Raw genomic sequence first — 15,942 nt, 5'->3', positions numbered from 1 at the left:
GCGCCTTGTTGTGTGGATGGGGACACTGAGGCTCCAAGGAGCAGTGACTCAGCCCTTGTCCCAGAGCCTGAGGGGTCAGTAGCGGAGACGGGCACGGGAGGTGAGTGGGCCCTGCTTCCGTGCTAGGAAGAGGAGCCAAGCCCCCCCTCCTCCCTCACCTCAGGCTCCAGGCAGTGCTATCTCTCCCTCCTGTAGAGCCTGGCGTCCACAATTACTGATGGCAAGAGTGAGGAGGGGTCAGAGTGTGGGAAGAACCAGTGACAGCCCCAGACTGTGTCCCTCTGCTGGGGAAGAAGCCCTTCTCCACAAAGTGAGTGGGTGGGAGGCTCAGGAGGCCAGAAGAGGGGGAGCCCCCAGTGTGCCCAGAGAGCTGAGCCAGTAGAGGCAGTGGCTGCCAGGGGCTGGTGGGGAGACTTGAGTGACTTTGTGCAAGGACCCCAAGTGGGCCCAGGATGCTGGGGACATGTGCCTGGGCTGGACTGGGGACCCAGCTATGGGACTCATGGAGGGACTCACAGTTCGTCCACACCCACCCTGCCCACTGCACAGAATGGTTCACCTCCGTCATCAAGGCAGAAGCTGCAGATCTGTGGTTGGATTGTGAAGGGCTATGACAGCCCCACCTTCAGAAGGGGGTGTCAAACATGCAGGAGGGGAGAGGACCCCCAAAGGTGGGCCTCGCACTCACAGATTTCCCCAGGTCCCGGAAGCCATCACAGGAGCAGAGCCTGGGCCTGGATAATCGTTTTCCCCCAGGAACCTTGCTCCCTCTGTTTCTCTGCAGGGCCCCAGTACCCCATCGTGGCCTGGCTTTAGTGTATTGGGATTGTCTTTGCCACCTTCTCCCCCAGAAGACTATGTCTCCAGGGCTTCTCTGTCTTGTTCTTTGAGTCTGAGTGCCCAGCACAGTGCCAGGCACATAGTAGGTGCTTTATAAACACCTGCTCATAAACATAACGCTAGCCACCAGCCTTTGCCAGGTGCTTTATTTATTTGGCCTCTAATCCCCTAATATGCCTGTGAGGCAGGGCTGTTATTCTCATTTCCCAGAGAAGGAAACTGAGGCTCAGAGAGGCTGAACGTCGTGCCCAAGGTTTTGCCCCTGCTTGCCCCGATTCCAGGCTGCTCTGTCCTGGCTCAGTGGGGCTCTACTTTTCCTTCCTCCTGCCCTGAAGCCTGTGGCTCTGGCTGGTCCCCTCGGGGCTGGGGGCCCTGCAGCAGCCCCCTCTCTCCCCTCAGCTTCTCTGCCCCCCTCCTCAGCCCCCTAAACTGCCTCCTGCCTTCCCAGCCTGAGTTGGCTGGGGAGCTTGTAAAACAGCCCCACCAACAGGCTTGTCCTGAGCGGTGCTGATGTGGGAGTTGGAGCAGGGCTGCGAATCTTCCTGGGGACTCTGATGATTTGTCTGGTTGGAGAATCACTGCAAGCCAAGGGGTGGCATTGGCCAATGGTGTTTCCCGGCTGCCTCAGGCATGCCGTGATCTCATGCCTCGTGCTTGACATGGGCAGGACGAAGGAGGGAGGAAGGAGGCAGGGTGCGGGGAGGAATCCTCTGCCTGGAGGATGCCCACTGGGCTTCTCTGTGCTCACCAGGCTTAGTGGGCCTGGCTCTTGGCCACCTTGGGGCAGGTGTGCAATCACTGGTCCAGAGATAACGCCTCCTTCTCCTCTGTCAACTCAGATCCTCTGAGGTCCTGCTGGTGCCTCCCTCTGCTAGGACCCTTTCAGGGATCAAGGCCAGGAGGGCAGCCCCCTCCTCTACTGCTGAGGCTCAGCGGGGCAATGCTTACCCCAGCTGCCTCCTGTGGTGTGGGCATGGCAGACAAGCCCAGCATCCCAGGGTTTCTAGCCAGGTTCTGTATTTTCCAGCGTTAGTTTTCCCTCCAGGGTCAAATGATAAGTTCTTCTAAGGTCAGAGACTATGTCATCACCTCCCTCTTCACCCCCAGACCCCGAGAGCTGTGCACACGGCAGGCAGGGGCATGATCTATGGAGTTGGCTGAGCAGTTTGGCGCGTTGGTCAGCAACTTCCTGCAGCTTCTCAGCCCACGCAGATCCTCAGGTATCTGGGCTTGTGTATAATCTCGCCCTGACACCTCCTGGTATGGGGAACTTGGCGGGGGGCAGTGAGCCAATGAGAAAGGGGTGTGTGTGCACGCACACACGGTGGGGGCAGAGAGTGAAGAGTTCTCAGAGACTCCACTGCGAGAGTCGGTGTGAATCCTGGCTTGGGAGTTAGAGCTGGCTCGAGTCTCTGCCCTCTCACTTTTGTGCTGCTTAACCTGGATAAGGCTTTTGCCCTCTCCGGTTGGGGTATTGATAGCCTTTGGTGACCTTGAAGACCATTTTCAGTTCTGAGGGTGATGGGTCTGTGGTTGGACTGGAACTCCAGGCCCACCCTGACACCTGAACACTGAGGTTTTTGTCCAAGATTCCGGGGTCCCCTTTGCCCCTCTTTGGGGTGGGGGTGGGTGTGGGGAAAAGAAAGAGAGATCAGACTATTACTGTGTCTATATAGAAAGAAGTAGACATAAGAGACTCCATTTTGTTCTGTACTAAGAAAAATTCTTCTGCCTTGAGATGCTGTTAATCTGTAACCCTACCCCAACCCTCTGCTCGCAGAAACATGTGCTGTGTCCACTCAAGGTTTAATGGCTTTAGGGCTATGCAGTATGTGCTTTGTTAAACAAATGCTTGAAGGCAGCATGCTTGTTAAAACTCATCACCACTCCCTAATCTCAAGTACCCAGAGACACAAAACACTTCGGAAGGCCGCAGGGACCTCTGCCTAGGAAAGCCAGGAATTGTCCAAGGTTTCTCCCCATGTGACAGTCTGAAATATGGCCTCGTGGGAAGGGAGAGACCTGACCCTCCCCTAGCCCGACACCCGTAAAGGATCTGTGCTGACGAGGATTAGTAAAAGAGGAAGGCCTCTTTGCAGTTGAGATAAGAGGAAGGCATCTCTCTCCCGCTCATCTCTGGGCAATGGAATGTCTCAGTGTAAAACCGGATTGTATATTCCATCTACTGAGATAGGAGAAAACCGCCTTAGGGCGGGAGGTGAGACATGCTGGAGGCAATACTGCTCTTTAATGCACGGGGATATTTATGTATGTGCACATCAAAGCACAGCACCTTTTCCTTAACCTTGTTTATGACACAGAGACATTTGTTCACATGTTTTCCTGCTGACCCTCTCCCCACTATTACCCTACTGTCCTGCCACATCCCCCTCTCCCAGATGGTAGAGATGGTAGAGATAATGAGACACTGATTCCCTTGTCTCCCTGGCTCAAGGCTTGTTGTCCTGGCATCCTTGGAGGAATCTGCAGGAGTGAGGGGCCTCTGCTGCTCTCTGAGGCGGTCAGTACTTGCAGGGAGGAGCGGAGGCTCTCACAAATGGGTCTGGCTCCTCCAGTGCCCTTGAGGGCCCTGTGAGGGGGAGAACAGGCTACTGTGGAAAGTGGGAGGGGGCTCGTTGGAGGGTCCTGCCCACATCCCCCTCCTGTGTGCACAGCACGTCCAGTACACACGCACTGAGCGCCTGCCCTGAGGAATGGTGGGCCTCCTGTACTTTCTTAGAGTCCAGGAGGAAGAGGAGGAAGAAAAGGTGAAGAGGAAGACCCAGGTAGTAGGGTTAGGGGTCCTGGGCACTCCCCCAGTATTGACTGCCCCACAGGGTGACTCAGGAGGGGACCTGGTACTGGAGCCCACCTGGGGGTGGCAGGTCCCAATGCTTCCTTGTTAGTTTCTTCCTAGAGGCCCGAAGATGATTAAGAACAGTGTCATCCACAAACAAATGGAAGAACATTCCATGCATATGGACAGGAAGAATCAATATCATGAAAATGGCCATACTGCGCGAGGTAATTTATAGATTCAATGCCATCCCCATCAAGCTACCAATGACTTTCTTCACAGAATTGGAAAAAACTACTTTAAAGTCCATATGGAATCAAAATGGTTCCAAGACAATCCTAAGCCAAAAGAACAAAGCTGGAGGCATCACGCTACCTGACTTCAAACTATACTACAAGGCTGTAGTAACCAAACAGCATGGTACTGGTACCAAAACAGAGATATAGACCAATGGAACAGAACAGAGCCCTCAGAAATAACACCACACATCTACAACCATCTGATCTTTGACAAACCTGACAAAAACAAGAAATGGGGAAAGGATTCCATATTTAATAAATGGTGCTGGGAAAACTGGCTAGCCATATGTAGAAAGCTGAAACTGGATCCCTTCCTTACACCTTATACAAAAATTAATTCAAGATGGATTAAAGACTTAAACATTAGACCTAAAACCATAAAAACCCTAGAAGAAAACCTAGGCAATACCATTCAGGACATAGGCATGGGCAAGGACTTCATGTCTAAAACACCAAAAGCAATGGCAACAAAAGCCAAAATTGACAAATGGGATCTAATTAAACTAAAGGGCTTCTGCACAGCAAAAGAAACTACCATCAGAGTGAACAGGCAACCTACAGAATGGGAGAAAATTTTTGCAATCTACTCACCGACAAAGGGCTAATATCCAGAATCTACAAAGAACTCAAACAAATTTACAAGAAAAAACCAAACAACCCCATCAACAAGTGGGTGAAGGATATGAACAGACACTTCTCAAAAGAAGACATTTATGCAGCCAAAGACACATGAAAAAATGCTCATCATCACTGGCCATCAGAGAAATGCAAATCAAAACCTCAATGAGATACCATCTCACACCAGTTAGAATGGCCATCATTAAAAAATCAGGAAACAACAGGTGCTGGAGAGGATGTGGAGAAATAGGAACACTTTAACACTGTTGGTGGGACTGTAAACTAGTTCAACCATTGTGGAAGTCAGTGTGGCGATTCCTCAGGGATCTAGAACTAGAAATACCATTTGACCCAGCCATCCCATTACTGGGTATATACCCAAAAGATTATAAATCATGCTGTTATAAAGACACATGCACACGTATGTTTACTGCGGCACTATTCACAATAGCAAAGACTTGGAACCAACCCAAATGTCCATCAACGATAGACTGAATTAAGAAAATGTGGCACATATACACCATGGAATACTATGCAGCCATAAAAAATGATGAGTTCATGTCCTTTGTAGGGACATGGATGAAGCTGGAAACCATCATTCTCAGCAAACTATTGCAAGGACAAAAAACCAAACACCACATGTTCTCACTCATAGGTGGGAATTGAACAATGAGAACACTTGGACACAGGGTGAGGGACATCACACACCCGGGCCTGTTGTGGGGTGGGGGGAGGGGGGAGGGATAGCCTTAGGAGATATACCTAATGTAAATGATGAGTTAATGGGTGCAGCACACCAACATGACACATGTATACATATGTAACAAACCTGCATGTTGTGCACATGTACCCTAGAACTTAAAGTATAAAAAAAAAGAAAAAAAGAACAGTGTCATCATCCAGGGCCCAGGTATGGAAGAACTGGTCTTGAAAACGTGCCCACAGGCCAGACCTGGACATCTTCATGTGGTGCTCTAGGGACAAAGTGGGCATCAGGCCAGGAGAGTTCCCTGGGAAGAGTCAGAGCCTACACCCCATGGCCACTTCAGTCTCCCACTGGGCAGTGCCAGATCCTTTTGTGGCCACCCCGGGGGTCCAGATGTGCACAGAACGCTGTGGCTGGGGGTGCAGCCTGGGCAGGGAAGTGCTCACCACACTCCTGACTTTCATCTGGGTCATGTGAGGGATGGGGTCGGTGTCACTGTGCCCTGCCCAGCCCACCTGGCCAGACCTCCCTGTGGGCCAGAACAGAGGATCATGAGGACAGTGTGAGGAAGCTGCCCTTAGGCTAGTCGGGGTTTGACCCCAGTGATCCCCAGGCCCCACTGGGCACACGTGGACTTACTCCTCTGAACCTTAAAGGCAGTGCTTGTTATCGGCATCAACATCTGTTCCCCTTCCAGCAAATACATGTCCCACAGGCGCAGGGTGAGCCCGAGACAGATCTGTGGGGAAAGTAGGCATGGGATGACCTGGCCCTTCCAGGCTGGGGCTGGTGGCTCGAGCTAGCCCGTTGGGGCTTCAGTGACCCTCCCCATGAGGGTCACCCGACCCCTCCAGGAGGCTGGGTCAGACAAGGTCTTGCAGCTTCTTGTGGGGGGCACTCATTTCAGTGGAGAGAGGGGCTTCCCCAGGGGCCCCTGGACTTGAGGCTCCCCTGAGCCCTCCCAAGTCGGTCCTGACCCAGTCTGTCCATGAGGCTGGGCCTGAGCGCCCCCCCCTGCCCTGAGATGAGCCATCTCAGGGCAGAGGGTCTTGCTCGTGTGTCCTGTGGGGATCTGCCTGAGCCTCCTGTGGGCTGGAGGTGAGTTGGACCCCTGGGCTGGGGAAGCAGGACACTGCAGGGCAAGGAGGGTCCCTGAGCCAGGGTCTCCCTGTGCCTTCTTACCCCATCATTCAGCATCCGGAGAAGCCAGCTGAATGAGGAACCCTGTGTGCATAGACCTTCCTTGTCCTAATGGGAGGAACAGAGGTGCTCAGGGCCCCCTGGGCTGCCCTAAAAACCTCCCTCTTCCAGGGCCCTCTGAAGATCCTTCCCCAAGTGCAGAACACTGGGCAGTGTCCCAGGCTCCCCCCAACATCTTCCCCTTCCGGCACTCCTGGTGGACACACTGCTCTTAGCCCTGCTCTGCGGGAGCTGGGACCCCATCCCTGTGCCTCTGTCTCCTCCAGGGCTGGAAAGGAAACCCAACTCCCAGCCCATGAGGAACCCGACATCCCAGGTCAGGCCCTGGCTGGGACCCAGCCTGTCACCAGCCCCACGAGGGGCTCCAGCCCCCGCTGCTCCTCCAGCCCCCCAGGATGCAGGGCCTCTGGGGAAGAGCCGAGGGGACCATAAACTCACCAGATGCCACATGGTCTCGGGTTGTGACGTGGGTACCACATGCTCCTGATGGTCTTGGAGCCCCTAGACTGTCCCACCATTTGGGCTGTGGAACCCTGAGAAGCCCTCAGCCCATCATGAAATCAGAGCCCTCTCCCAAGTTGTGGAGCCATCAGCTGGAAGAGCTGGGCAGCTGCAGAGCCCCCCAAACCCCAAGGCCTCCCACCCTTCCATCTGGTAACCCCACCATGTGGCCTTGGCACTGGGGAGGAGGGGTGGGAACATCCCCTGGAGCCTGGCTGGAGGTTCTCCTGAAGGTCTCCTGGGCCAGGGTGCAAAAAGGGCAAGCCTGACTTTGAGGCCATGACAGGGGGCGGCCAGAACAGGGTGGGTGCTGGGCTTCATGGTCATCTCCTGCAAGTGGCGTGGGGCCAAGGGACACGGGATGGGGAGATGCTGCCATCTGGGCTTGGCTGGCCCGTTTGTGGGTACCAAGGGAAGCTAGAGCCTGGGCAGCTGAAGGGCAGGAGGACTCTCAGGGAGGGGAGAGTCAGCTGCACAGAATCAGAGCCGGAGGGCGTGGCTCCATGATACCGAGGGCGGCCACGGGGAGGATGCGATGCCCTCTGCTGGTGAAGATGAAAGGTGTCTGACTTGGGTTCTGGGGGTCAGCCCTGGGCTCCTGTGGGACCCTCAGGAGAGACATCCTAAAGGCTCCCAACAATCTGGTGACACAAGGAAGGTGTCTTCACTGAAAGCCGAGATCACCTGGCCAGGGTGGCTCTCCCTGGGTCTGACTGCGTAAGGCAGAGACATCCTAAAGATTCTTTCTTCTTTCTTTCCTTTCTTTTTAAAGCAAAGCATAACCTTTTAGATCCAAGTTACTGAAAACTTCTTTATGCAAGTTTAATTTACACTTCTCTTTCAAATTGTGTCTTTATTGGGACCATCAATTCTTTTTTTTTTTTTCTGAGACAGAGTCTCTCTCTGTCACCTAGGCTGGAGTGCCGTAGTGTGATCTCGGCTCACTGCAACCTCCTGGGTTCAGGCGATTCTCTTGCCTCAGCCTCCCGAGTAGCTGGGACTCCAGACATGTGCCACCATGCCTGGATAATTTTTTGTATTTTTAGTAGAGACAAGGTTTCACCATGTTGTCCAAGCTGGTCTCAAACTCCTGGCCTCTGGTGATCCACCTGTCTCGCCTCCCAAAGTGCTGGGATTACAGGCATGAGCCACTGTGACTGGCTTCAATTCTCATTTTATTTAAAGATTCTTCCTTGGCTCTGGAGACCTGTCACACTCCTGATTCTCCTGATTCTCTTTGTGTGTGTGTGTGGGGGGGGGTTAACATATTTGTTACATAGGTAAACTCGTGTCATGGGGGGTTTGGTGCACTAATGATTTCATCACCCGGGTATTAAGCCTAGTACCCATTAGTTATTTTTCCTGATCCTCCCACTCACCATGGCCTTTCTTATCCTACCCTTCCCATTAGTATTTCGACTGCATAGTGAGAGTTCAGGCATAACACATATTGTTAGTCAAATCAGTGATTTATTTATTCATCAAATAGAGATTATGCTTCACTATATGTCAGGCATTGTGATTATCACTGGAGACACACTGGTAACTAACACAGACAGTGGAATATAAAACTGACCAATTCCATCTGCATGACCCTGGGCACGTCATTTCAACTGGGAACATCAATTTACCACCTAGGAAATGTCTAAGACCCTCCCAACTCAACCGATTGATAGAGAAAGTCTTACAAATATATAAACACTGAGATAGAATTATATATTCAAGAAATCATCTTTATTAAAAAGAACACAATGTTAAGAAATACAGACTAGGTCAGGAGGCTCATCATGTTATAATCATCATTTGCTAGGATTTGGTTTAAATCAACCAACAAGACATGGTGTGAAGTTGGTTTACAATCTGAGAAGACACTCTAAAAAATCTGCCATGATAGGATTGTTGTGGGGATCAAATATAAGTTGGGGTACAGGACGTGTCGTGTGTGATACCTAGAGTCAGACTACCTGGATTTGAATCCCTGCTCTGGTAGTCATCAGCTTTATGGCCTTAGGAAAATTGCTTAACCTCTATTTACTTTGGTTTCTTCACCTGTTCTACTGAGAAAGTATAGTGGTAACTAAATCCTAGGGCTGTTTTGAAGAGTAACAGTCCAAACATGTAAATCCCTGTTATGGAAATTGGCACATGGTGACCACTCAATAAATATTACTTATTGTGAACTAAAATTTGTGTAGTTGCTAATCTATCATTAGCATGAAATAAAAGTTTGTTTTCAAACTCCCACATTGCCTTTATTAAACTATAAATTTTCTTTTTCTTTTTTTTTTTTTTTTTTTGAGAAGGAGTCTCGCTCTTTCACCCAGGCTGGAGTGCAGTGGCGCGATCTTGGCTCACTGCAGGCTCCGTCCCCCAGGGTTCACGCCATTCTCCTGCCTCAGCCTCTCCGAGTAGCTGGGACTACAGGCGCCCGCCACCACGCCCGGCTAATTTTTTTTTGTATTTTTAGTAGAGATGGGGTTTCACCGTGGTCTCGATCTCCTGACCTCGTGATCCGCCCGCCTCGGCCTCCCACAGTGCTGGGATTACAAGCGTGAGCCACCGCGCCCGGCCTAAACTATAAATTTCTTGAGAACAAGAAACTAAAATAAAATCAACAGGACATGGTCTAGATTTTTGAAGAGCAAATTACATAGATAACTAATCATAACATACTGCGCTGTAATCACAGAGGTAGAGGATGCCCCTTATCAGAACACTGACTGATTCGGCAGTTTCCATTTCCTTTTCTTGCCATCCGCAACTCACAGAAGCCAGCTCTCAGAAACGGAATCACGAGTATGGAGGGGGTTCCCCTAAGAAGTGAGTGAGGGAATGCAATTCGGGGTATCAATGAGAGCTGGGAGGCAGAGGGTGGGGTAAGAAGGAGTCATTGCCTGTGATGTAGGTTTCTAACAAAACAAGTGGCAGAGATACCTTTATTTGGAATTGGTAGCAATATGGGAAGATACGTGGATGCCAAAGCTCTGGTGAAACCTACCATAGCCCCTGATCTTGTCTCTGCTTCTCCTCCCTCAAGACTGGCACTAGCCATCATTGGGGTGGGATGGAAACAGAGCCCATGTGTATTAAAAGACCTAATTCTGCAGACATTTAGGAAGGACAGAGTTCCAAAGGCATGGTCGCACTTGCTTCTGTCCTCCGCTGTTCTCCAGCATCAAGCGTGTCAACTGTAACGCCATTGGGGGGATTTCAAGGCCAGTCCTAGTTTGGTCCCAATTTAGCTTTATCATCCATATTTGCCCCCACTGCTCTGCAGCTCCACTGAAGCACCCCCTCTTTCCTCTGAGCCCACAGTGGCATACCCAGGATTCTGCCTCAGCTGGGCCTCCACTACCCACCCCTCTATAGATGCCTAAATGCCGGGTAGTTATGCAGACACAACTAAAGTTCCATCCCTTCCATGAACCCTTCCCCAACCCTCTGGTGGAAGGTCACTTCTTCCCCTCGTGGGGTTCTGAGCTTTCATTTCTTTCTCTACTAAGAGTCTTAGCGCTTTCTGCTAAATGCTACAATTACCTGTTCACATACTGTACCTGCCCCCACAAGACCAGGGGCATCTCAGAAACAAAGATCATTAAAACCAACTAAATCTATTTCTCATTATAAAATGAGGTATGCTGATTGACTGTGATAGAATAAAATAATAAAGTATGGAAAATTTTTAAAAAGCATATAGATCTGGCAGAGAAGATAGAGCCCCTTCCACACCACTGAAATTATGTATTGAAAAGAACAAGGAAAAAACTGCATCAGTTGGCATGATTTATGTAAGTATAGTATAGGATCCCTAAAATAGTTCAAAGAAATGGAAAATCAGACTTCATTTTTTGGCAAAGGCCATTGAACAGAAACTTTAGCATATTTATCAATAATTTCTTTCAGATTAAACAACTGACCACAACCCACTTTTCAACCAGTGATGTTCTAAGTTAAATTAAAAAAATTAAATTAAAACAAAATTAGTTCATAAATTTGTGGGCTGACCAAGAAGATAATAAAATCTCACTAAATAAAATGAGAAAAATTCAGAAAAAGAAAAAAATAATAAATCACCCATGGACCTATTACACAAATATAAGCACTATTCATTCTTTAAAGCATATATTTCCAAGCATTTTTATTTTTTCCATGCCTAGGGTTGGCATGGAATATATATATATATTTGTACAATTCTTCAAATTTTGTAGAATTTGTATAATGTTGTATCTTGCTTTTTTTTTTTTTTTTTGAGACGGAGTCTCGCTCTGTCGCCCAGGCTGGAGTGCAGTGGCACAATCTCGGCTCACTGCAAGCTCCGCCTCCCGGGTTCACACCATTCTCCTGCCTCAGCCTCTCCGAGTAGCTGGGACTACAGGCGCCCGCCACCACGCCCAGCTAATTTTTTGTATTTTTAGTAGAGACAGGGTTTCACCGTGGTCTCGATCTCCTGACCTTGTGATCCGCCTGCCTCGGCCTCCCAAAGTGCTGGGATTACAAGCGTGAGCCACCGCGCCCGGCCTGTATCTTGCTTTTTTTTTTAACCACTGATGTTATAAGCATATTTATGCTACTTCATTCATTTTAGGGACTTAATAGTAAATGATCTAGTGGATATATCATAATTTATCATTCCTTGATAGAGAAAAATTTAGCTTTGCTTATTTTAGAGTTATAAATGATGCTGGGTCAGGTATCTTTATGTTTGAAGATGGCTCCATATTTTGGTTGCTTCCACGGAACTCTTTCCTAGAAATGTTTTTTCTAGGTTAATGGCTACAAATATTTCTAGGCACTTGACATACTGACACCCACTTCTAAAGCATTTTTATCATCCACAACTAGCATTTAACACAGCACCCTACTCGCTCCGTGACTAATAAATAGACGAATGACTGAAACGTGACCTCATGCTTTCTATTCCTCCAGCTTTCATTGAGTTCCTTTCCTCTGGGAGCAGTGGGTGTTGTCCAGCCCTCCACAGAAGCAGCCCATCGACCCTATCCCTGTGGTTAGAGCGGTTGAGGAAGCAGAACTGCAGCTCTGTGGAAAGGAATGGGGCTGGAGAGTTCATGCATAGACCAGTTTTTTATTTTTATTTATTTATTTATTTATTTATTTTACTTTATTATTTGGTGGGGGGACGGAGTTTCACTCTTGTTGTCCAGGTTGGAGTGCAATGGCATGATCTCGGCTCACCACAACTTCCGTCTCCTGGGTTCAAGCAATTCTCCTGCCTCAGCCTCCCGAGTAGCTGGGATTACAGGCATGTGCCACAATGCCCGGCTAATTTTGTATTTTTAGTAGAGTGGGTTTTTCCATCTTGGTCAGGTTGGTCTTGAACTCCTGACCTCAGGTGATCTGCCACCTCGGCCTCCCAAAGTGCTGGGATTACTGGCATGAACCATCCTGCCCCAGCCACATAGACCAGTTCTTATGAGAAGGGATCAGCTAAGAACAGCCTTGGGTCGACACACACGCCTCTTCACACTCACAGGAGAAACCATTTCCCCATGAAGCTAGAGATGAAACCATTTCCCCATGAAGCTAGAATAGCTCAGAGATGCTATTCTTGGATATCCTGAGCCCCCGTGGTCACCAGGGACCACTCAGCATGACAGCATCACTATGCTTAACAATTTCCCTCCTCACCCCAAGATTCCATTTCCCCATCCTCCAGGGCTGCCTATAAAGAGAAGGAAAGATGGCTTCAGACTTCAGAAGGACACAGGCAACACAGAGTGGTCAGTCCCTTCTTGGCTCTGCCGACACTCGAGCCCAGATTCCATCACCTGCTCAGAATCATTCAGGTCTCCACTGCTGCCCTTGCTGTCCTCCTCTGCACCGTGGCTCTCTGCAACCAGGTCTTCTCTGTACCACGTGAGTCCGAGTTGTCATTGTGGGTATCACCACTCTCTGGCCATGGTTAGACCACATCAGTCTTTTCTTGTGGCCTGGGAGCCCCCAAGAGAAAAAAGAGAACTTCTTAAAGGGCTGCCAAACATCTTGGTCTTTCTCTTCAAGACTTTTATTTTTATCTCTAGAAGGGGTCTTATCCCTCCTAGTCTCCAGGTATGAGAAGCTAGGTAGGGGCAGGGGAGTTACAGTCCCTTGTACAGATAGAAAAACAGGGTTCAAAACAAATCAGTTGGCAAGAGGCAGAATCCAGGGCTGGTTACTTCCCAGTGGGATCTGTTGTTCACTCTCCAGCTCACCCTAGGTCTGTCCCTTGGATGTCTTATGAGAGATGTCCAAGACTTCTCTTGGGCTGGGGTATGACTTCTTGAACCAGACAAAATTCCCTGAAGAGAGCTGAGATAAGAGAACAGTCCGTCCAGGTATCTGGATCACACAGAGAAACAGAGAACCCACCATGTAGAGTCAAGGAGAAAGAAGGATATAGACAGAAACAAAGAGACATTTCTCGGCAAAAACGCCCAAATGCCTCCCAGTTACTTGGTCTGAGCAAGGCTGCCTTCCTCACCTGCTCGGGGATCAGAAGCTGACTGGCCTTTTCTTCTGAGCTGTGACTCGGGCTCATTCTCTCCTTTCTCCGCAGTTGCTGCCGACACGCCGACCGCCTGCTGCTTCAGCTACATCTCCCGGCAGATTCCACAGAATTTCATAGCTGACTACTTTGAGACCAGCAGCCAGTGCTCCAAGCCCAGTGTCATGTAAGTGCCAGTCTTCCTGCCCACCTCTAGGGAGGTAGGGAGGGTTGGGGTGGGGGCAGAGACAGGCCAGAAGGCCATCCTGGAAAGGCTCAGTCTTCCAGAGCCAGGGCTCTGAGGTGTGACCTGACTTGGGGCTGGAGTGGGGCAGGTGTTACAGAGTCAGGAAGGGTTGCACCAGCCCAGAGGAAAGGGACAGGAAGAAGGAGGCAGCAGGGCCACTCCCCCGAGTCCCTGAGAGAAGCTCTCTAGACGGAGATAGGCAGGGGGCCCCTGAGAGAGGAGCAGGCCCTGAGCTGCCCAGCACAGACAGTGGGATGGTGGGGCCATGGTGGGCCCAGGGTTCCCCTGCTGGATTCCCCAGTGCTTAACCCTTCCTCCCTTCTCCACAGCTTCCTAACCAAGAGAGGCCGGCAGGTCCATGCTGACCCCAGTGAGGAGTGGGTCCAGAAATACATCAGCGACCTGGAGCTGAGTGCCTGAGGGGTCCAGAAGCTTCGAGGCCCAGTGACCTCGGTGGGCCCAGTGGGGAGTAGGAGCCTGAGCCTTGGGAACATCCCTGTGACCTCCACAGCCACCTCTTCTATGGACTGGTTGTTGCCAAACAGCCACACTGTGGGACTCTCCTTAACTTAAATTTTAATTTATTTATACTATTTAGTTTTTGTAATTTATTTTGGATTTCACAGTGTGTTTGTGATTGTTTGCTCTGAGAGTTCCCCCTGTCCCCTCCGCCTTCCCTCACACTGTGTTTGGTGACAACCGAGTGGCTGTCATTGGCCTGCTGTAGACAGTCATGGTACCAAAGCCACCAGACCAACAAATGTATATCGGCTGCTTTTGTTCAGGACTGTGATCGGCCTGGGGAAATAATAAAGATGCTCTTTTAAAAGGTAAACCAGTATTGAGTTTGGTTTTGTTTTTCTGGCAAATCAAAATCACTGGTTAAGAGGAATCATAGGCAAAGATTAGGAAGAGGTGAAATGGAGGGAAATTGGGGGAGATCGGGAGGACTACCACAGAGTTAACCACTTTACAACGGAGACACAGTTCTGGAACACTGAAACTACGAATATGTTATAACTCAAATCATAATATGCATGCTCTAGGATAATTCACTACTTGAATGGACACCATTAAGCAGAGTATTCTGTAGTGCATATTCATGATGAATCAAGCTGTTAATAGCAATTACTTACATTGTTGAGGCTTACTCCTACTGAGTGCTTTTTATACATTGTTTGTTTAATCTTACCAATGCAACAGTACAGCTTAGGTACTATTAATATCTCCATTTGACAGAAAAGTAACCCAGAGCTCAGAAAGGTTAGGCAACTTTGCTGAGGTTACACAGCATGTAAATGGTCAATTGCGTTCCAAAACTGGACTTTTATTGAACTACAGACTATACTCTTAACCACTGACCAAGGTATTTCCCAAAACATGATCCACCTATACTCAAATCTTACCCTATTCTTTAACAGATGATATTTCATCCATTGCAACCACTTTCTGATCAGGATTCTGAGTTGACGTAGAGTATTTGAGCAGTGATTGTTTAAGCCACTTACATCAGGATCTTTAGGTGTAGAACTGGGAACTGATATTTTTATCAAGCTCATGAGGTGTTCCACAGCCTGTTAATGACTGAGAGCCACTGTCAATAGAATTCACCACTGTTTTCTAAATGTGGTGAGTATCTTCATATGGCAACAGGTGTATTATACATTATTTCTCTAGAATCTACACTCTACAAAATAAATAGCTAATGTCAGAGAAGGAAAAGACAACCAGCTTCTGTGTGGAGCAGGATGCTGTCTATAGGTTTACTGTGAAAGGTAAGTTCTTTAATAGATGGATTGCTTGCATTATATGTATAAGAAGTGCATACTAAGGTAGGGCCCTTTTTGCAGAAGAAAGAGAAATTCAAAATGTTTGTGTGAAAATCAAACGTGTTAATTTTTATGAGATATGCTTATTTCATTTTGTTTAAAATAATCTAATTTTTCTGTCCAAACATGTTTAGAATTGTAGTGTTCAAACTCTTTAAAGTGTAATTAAACACTACTACTTAGCAAATATTAAAATGCACATACTATGTGACCTACATCCCATTTGACCTGATCCCATTTCTAGGAATCTGCTTAATAGAAACACTGCCAAAAGATAAGACTATGTAGACATGAGGATATTCTTTGCAGTATGGTTGATAAAGAGCAAACAAATGCAAACCGTCATTAGTAGAGGATAAATCAGCAGAGGATTAAGATGTCCATCAATGGAATATTCTGCAGTCAGTAAAAAAAGCAGCAC

General features: G+C 48.7%; 2 protein-coding genes across 2 annotated transcripts; one reads left to right on the top strand and one right to left on the bottom strand.

The window, feature by feature from the left end:
- Nucleotides 1-3,077: 3,077 nt before the first annotated feature.
- LOC100601043 (putative TBC1 domain family member 29) lies at nt 3,078-7,583 on the bottom strand. Its single transcript, XM_030827073.1, has 7 exons — nt 7,472-7,583; nt 6,808-6,866; nt 6,443-6,508; nt 5,900-5,999; nt 5,707-5,789; nt 3,713-3,753; nt 3,078-3,430 (listed from the first exon to the last, which is right to left on the bottom strand). The coding sequence occupies exons 1-7, from the start codon at nt 7,581-7,583 to the stop codon at nt 3,205-3,207; spliced, it is 687 nt and encodes a 228-aa protein (XP_030682933.1). The 3' UTR covers nt 3,078-3,204.
- Nucleotides 7,584-9,659: 2,076 nt separating this feature from the next.
- On the top strand, nt 9,660-14,112 carry LOC115838239 (C-C motif chemokine 3-like 1). Its single transcript, XM_030827072.1, has 4 exons — nt 9,660-9,781; nt 12,759-12,838; nt 13,518-13,632; nt 14,022-14,112. The coding sequence occupies exons 1-4, from the start codon at nt 9,660-9,662 to the stop codon at nt 14,110-14,112; spliced, it is 408 nt and encodes a 135-aa protein (XP_030682932.1).
- The last annotated feature ends 1,830 nt before the right edge of the window (nt 14,113-15,942 follow it).

The sequence above is a fragment of the Nomascus leucogenys genome, chromosome 14, assembly GCF_006542625.1.
Source record: "Nomascus leucogenys isolate Asia chromosome 14, Asia_NLE_v1, whole genome shotgun sequence".
In the NCBI taxonomy this organism is placed as follows: domain Eukaryota; kingdom Metazoa; phylum Chordata; class Mammalia; order Primates; family Hylobatidae; genus Nomascus; species Nomascus leucogenys.
This window is presented reverse-complemented; position numbering and strand designations above follow the sequence as displayed.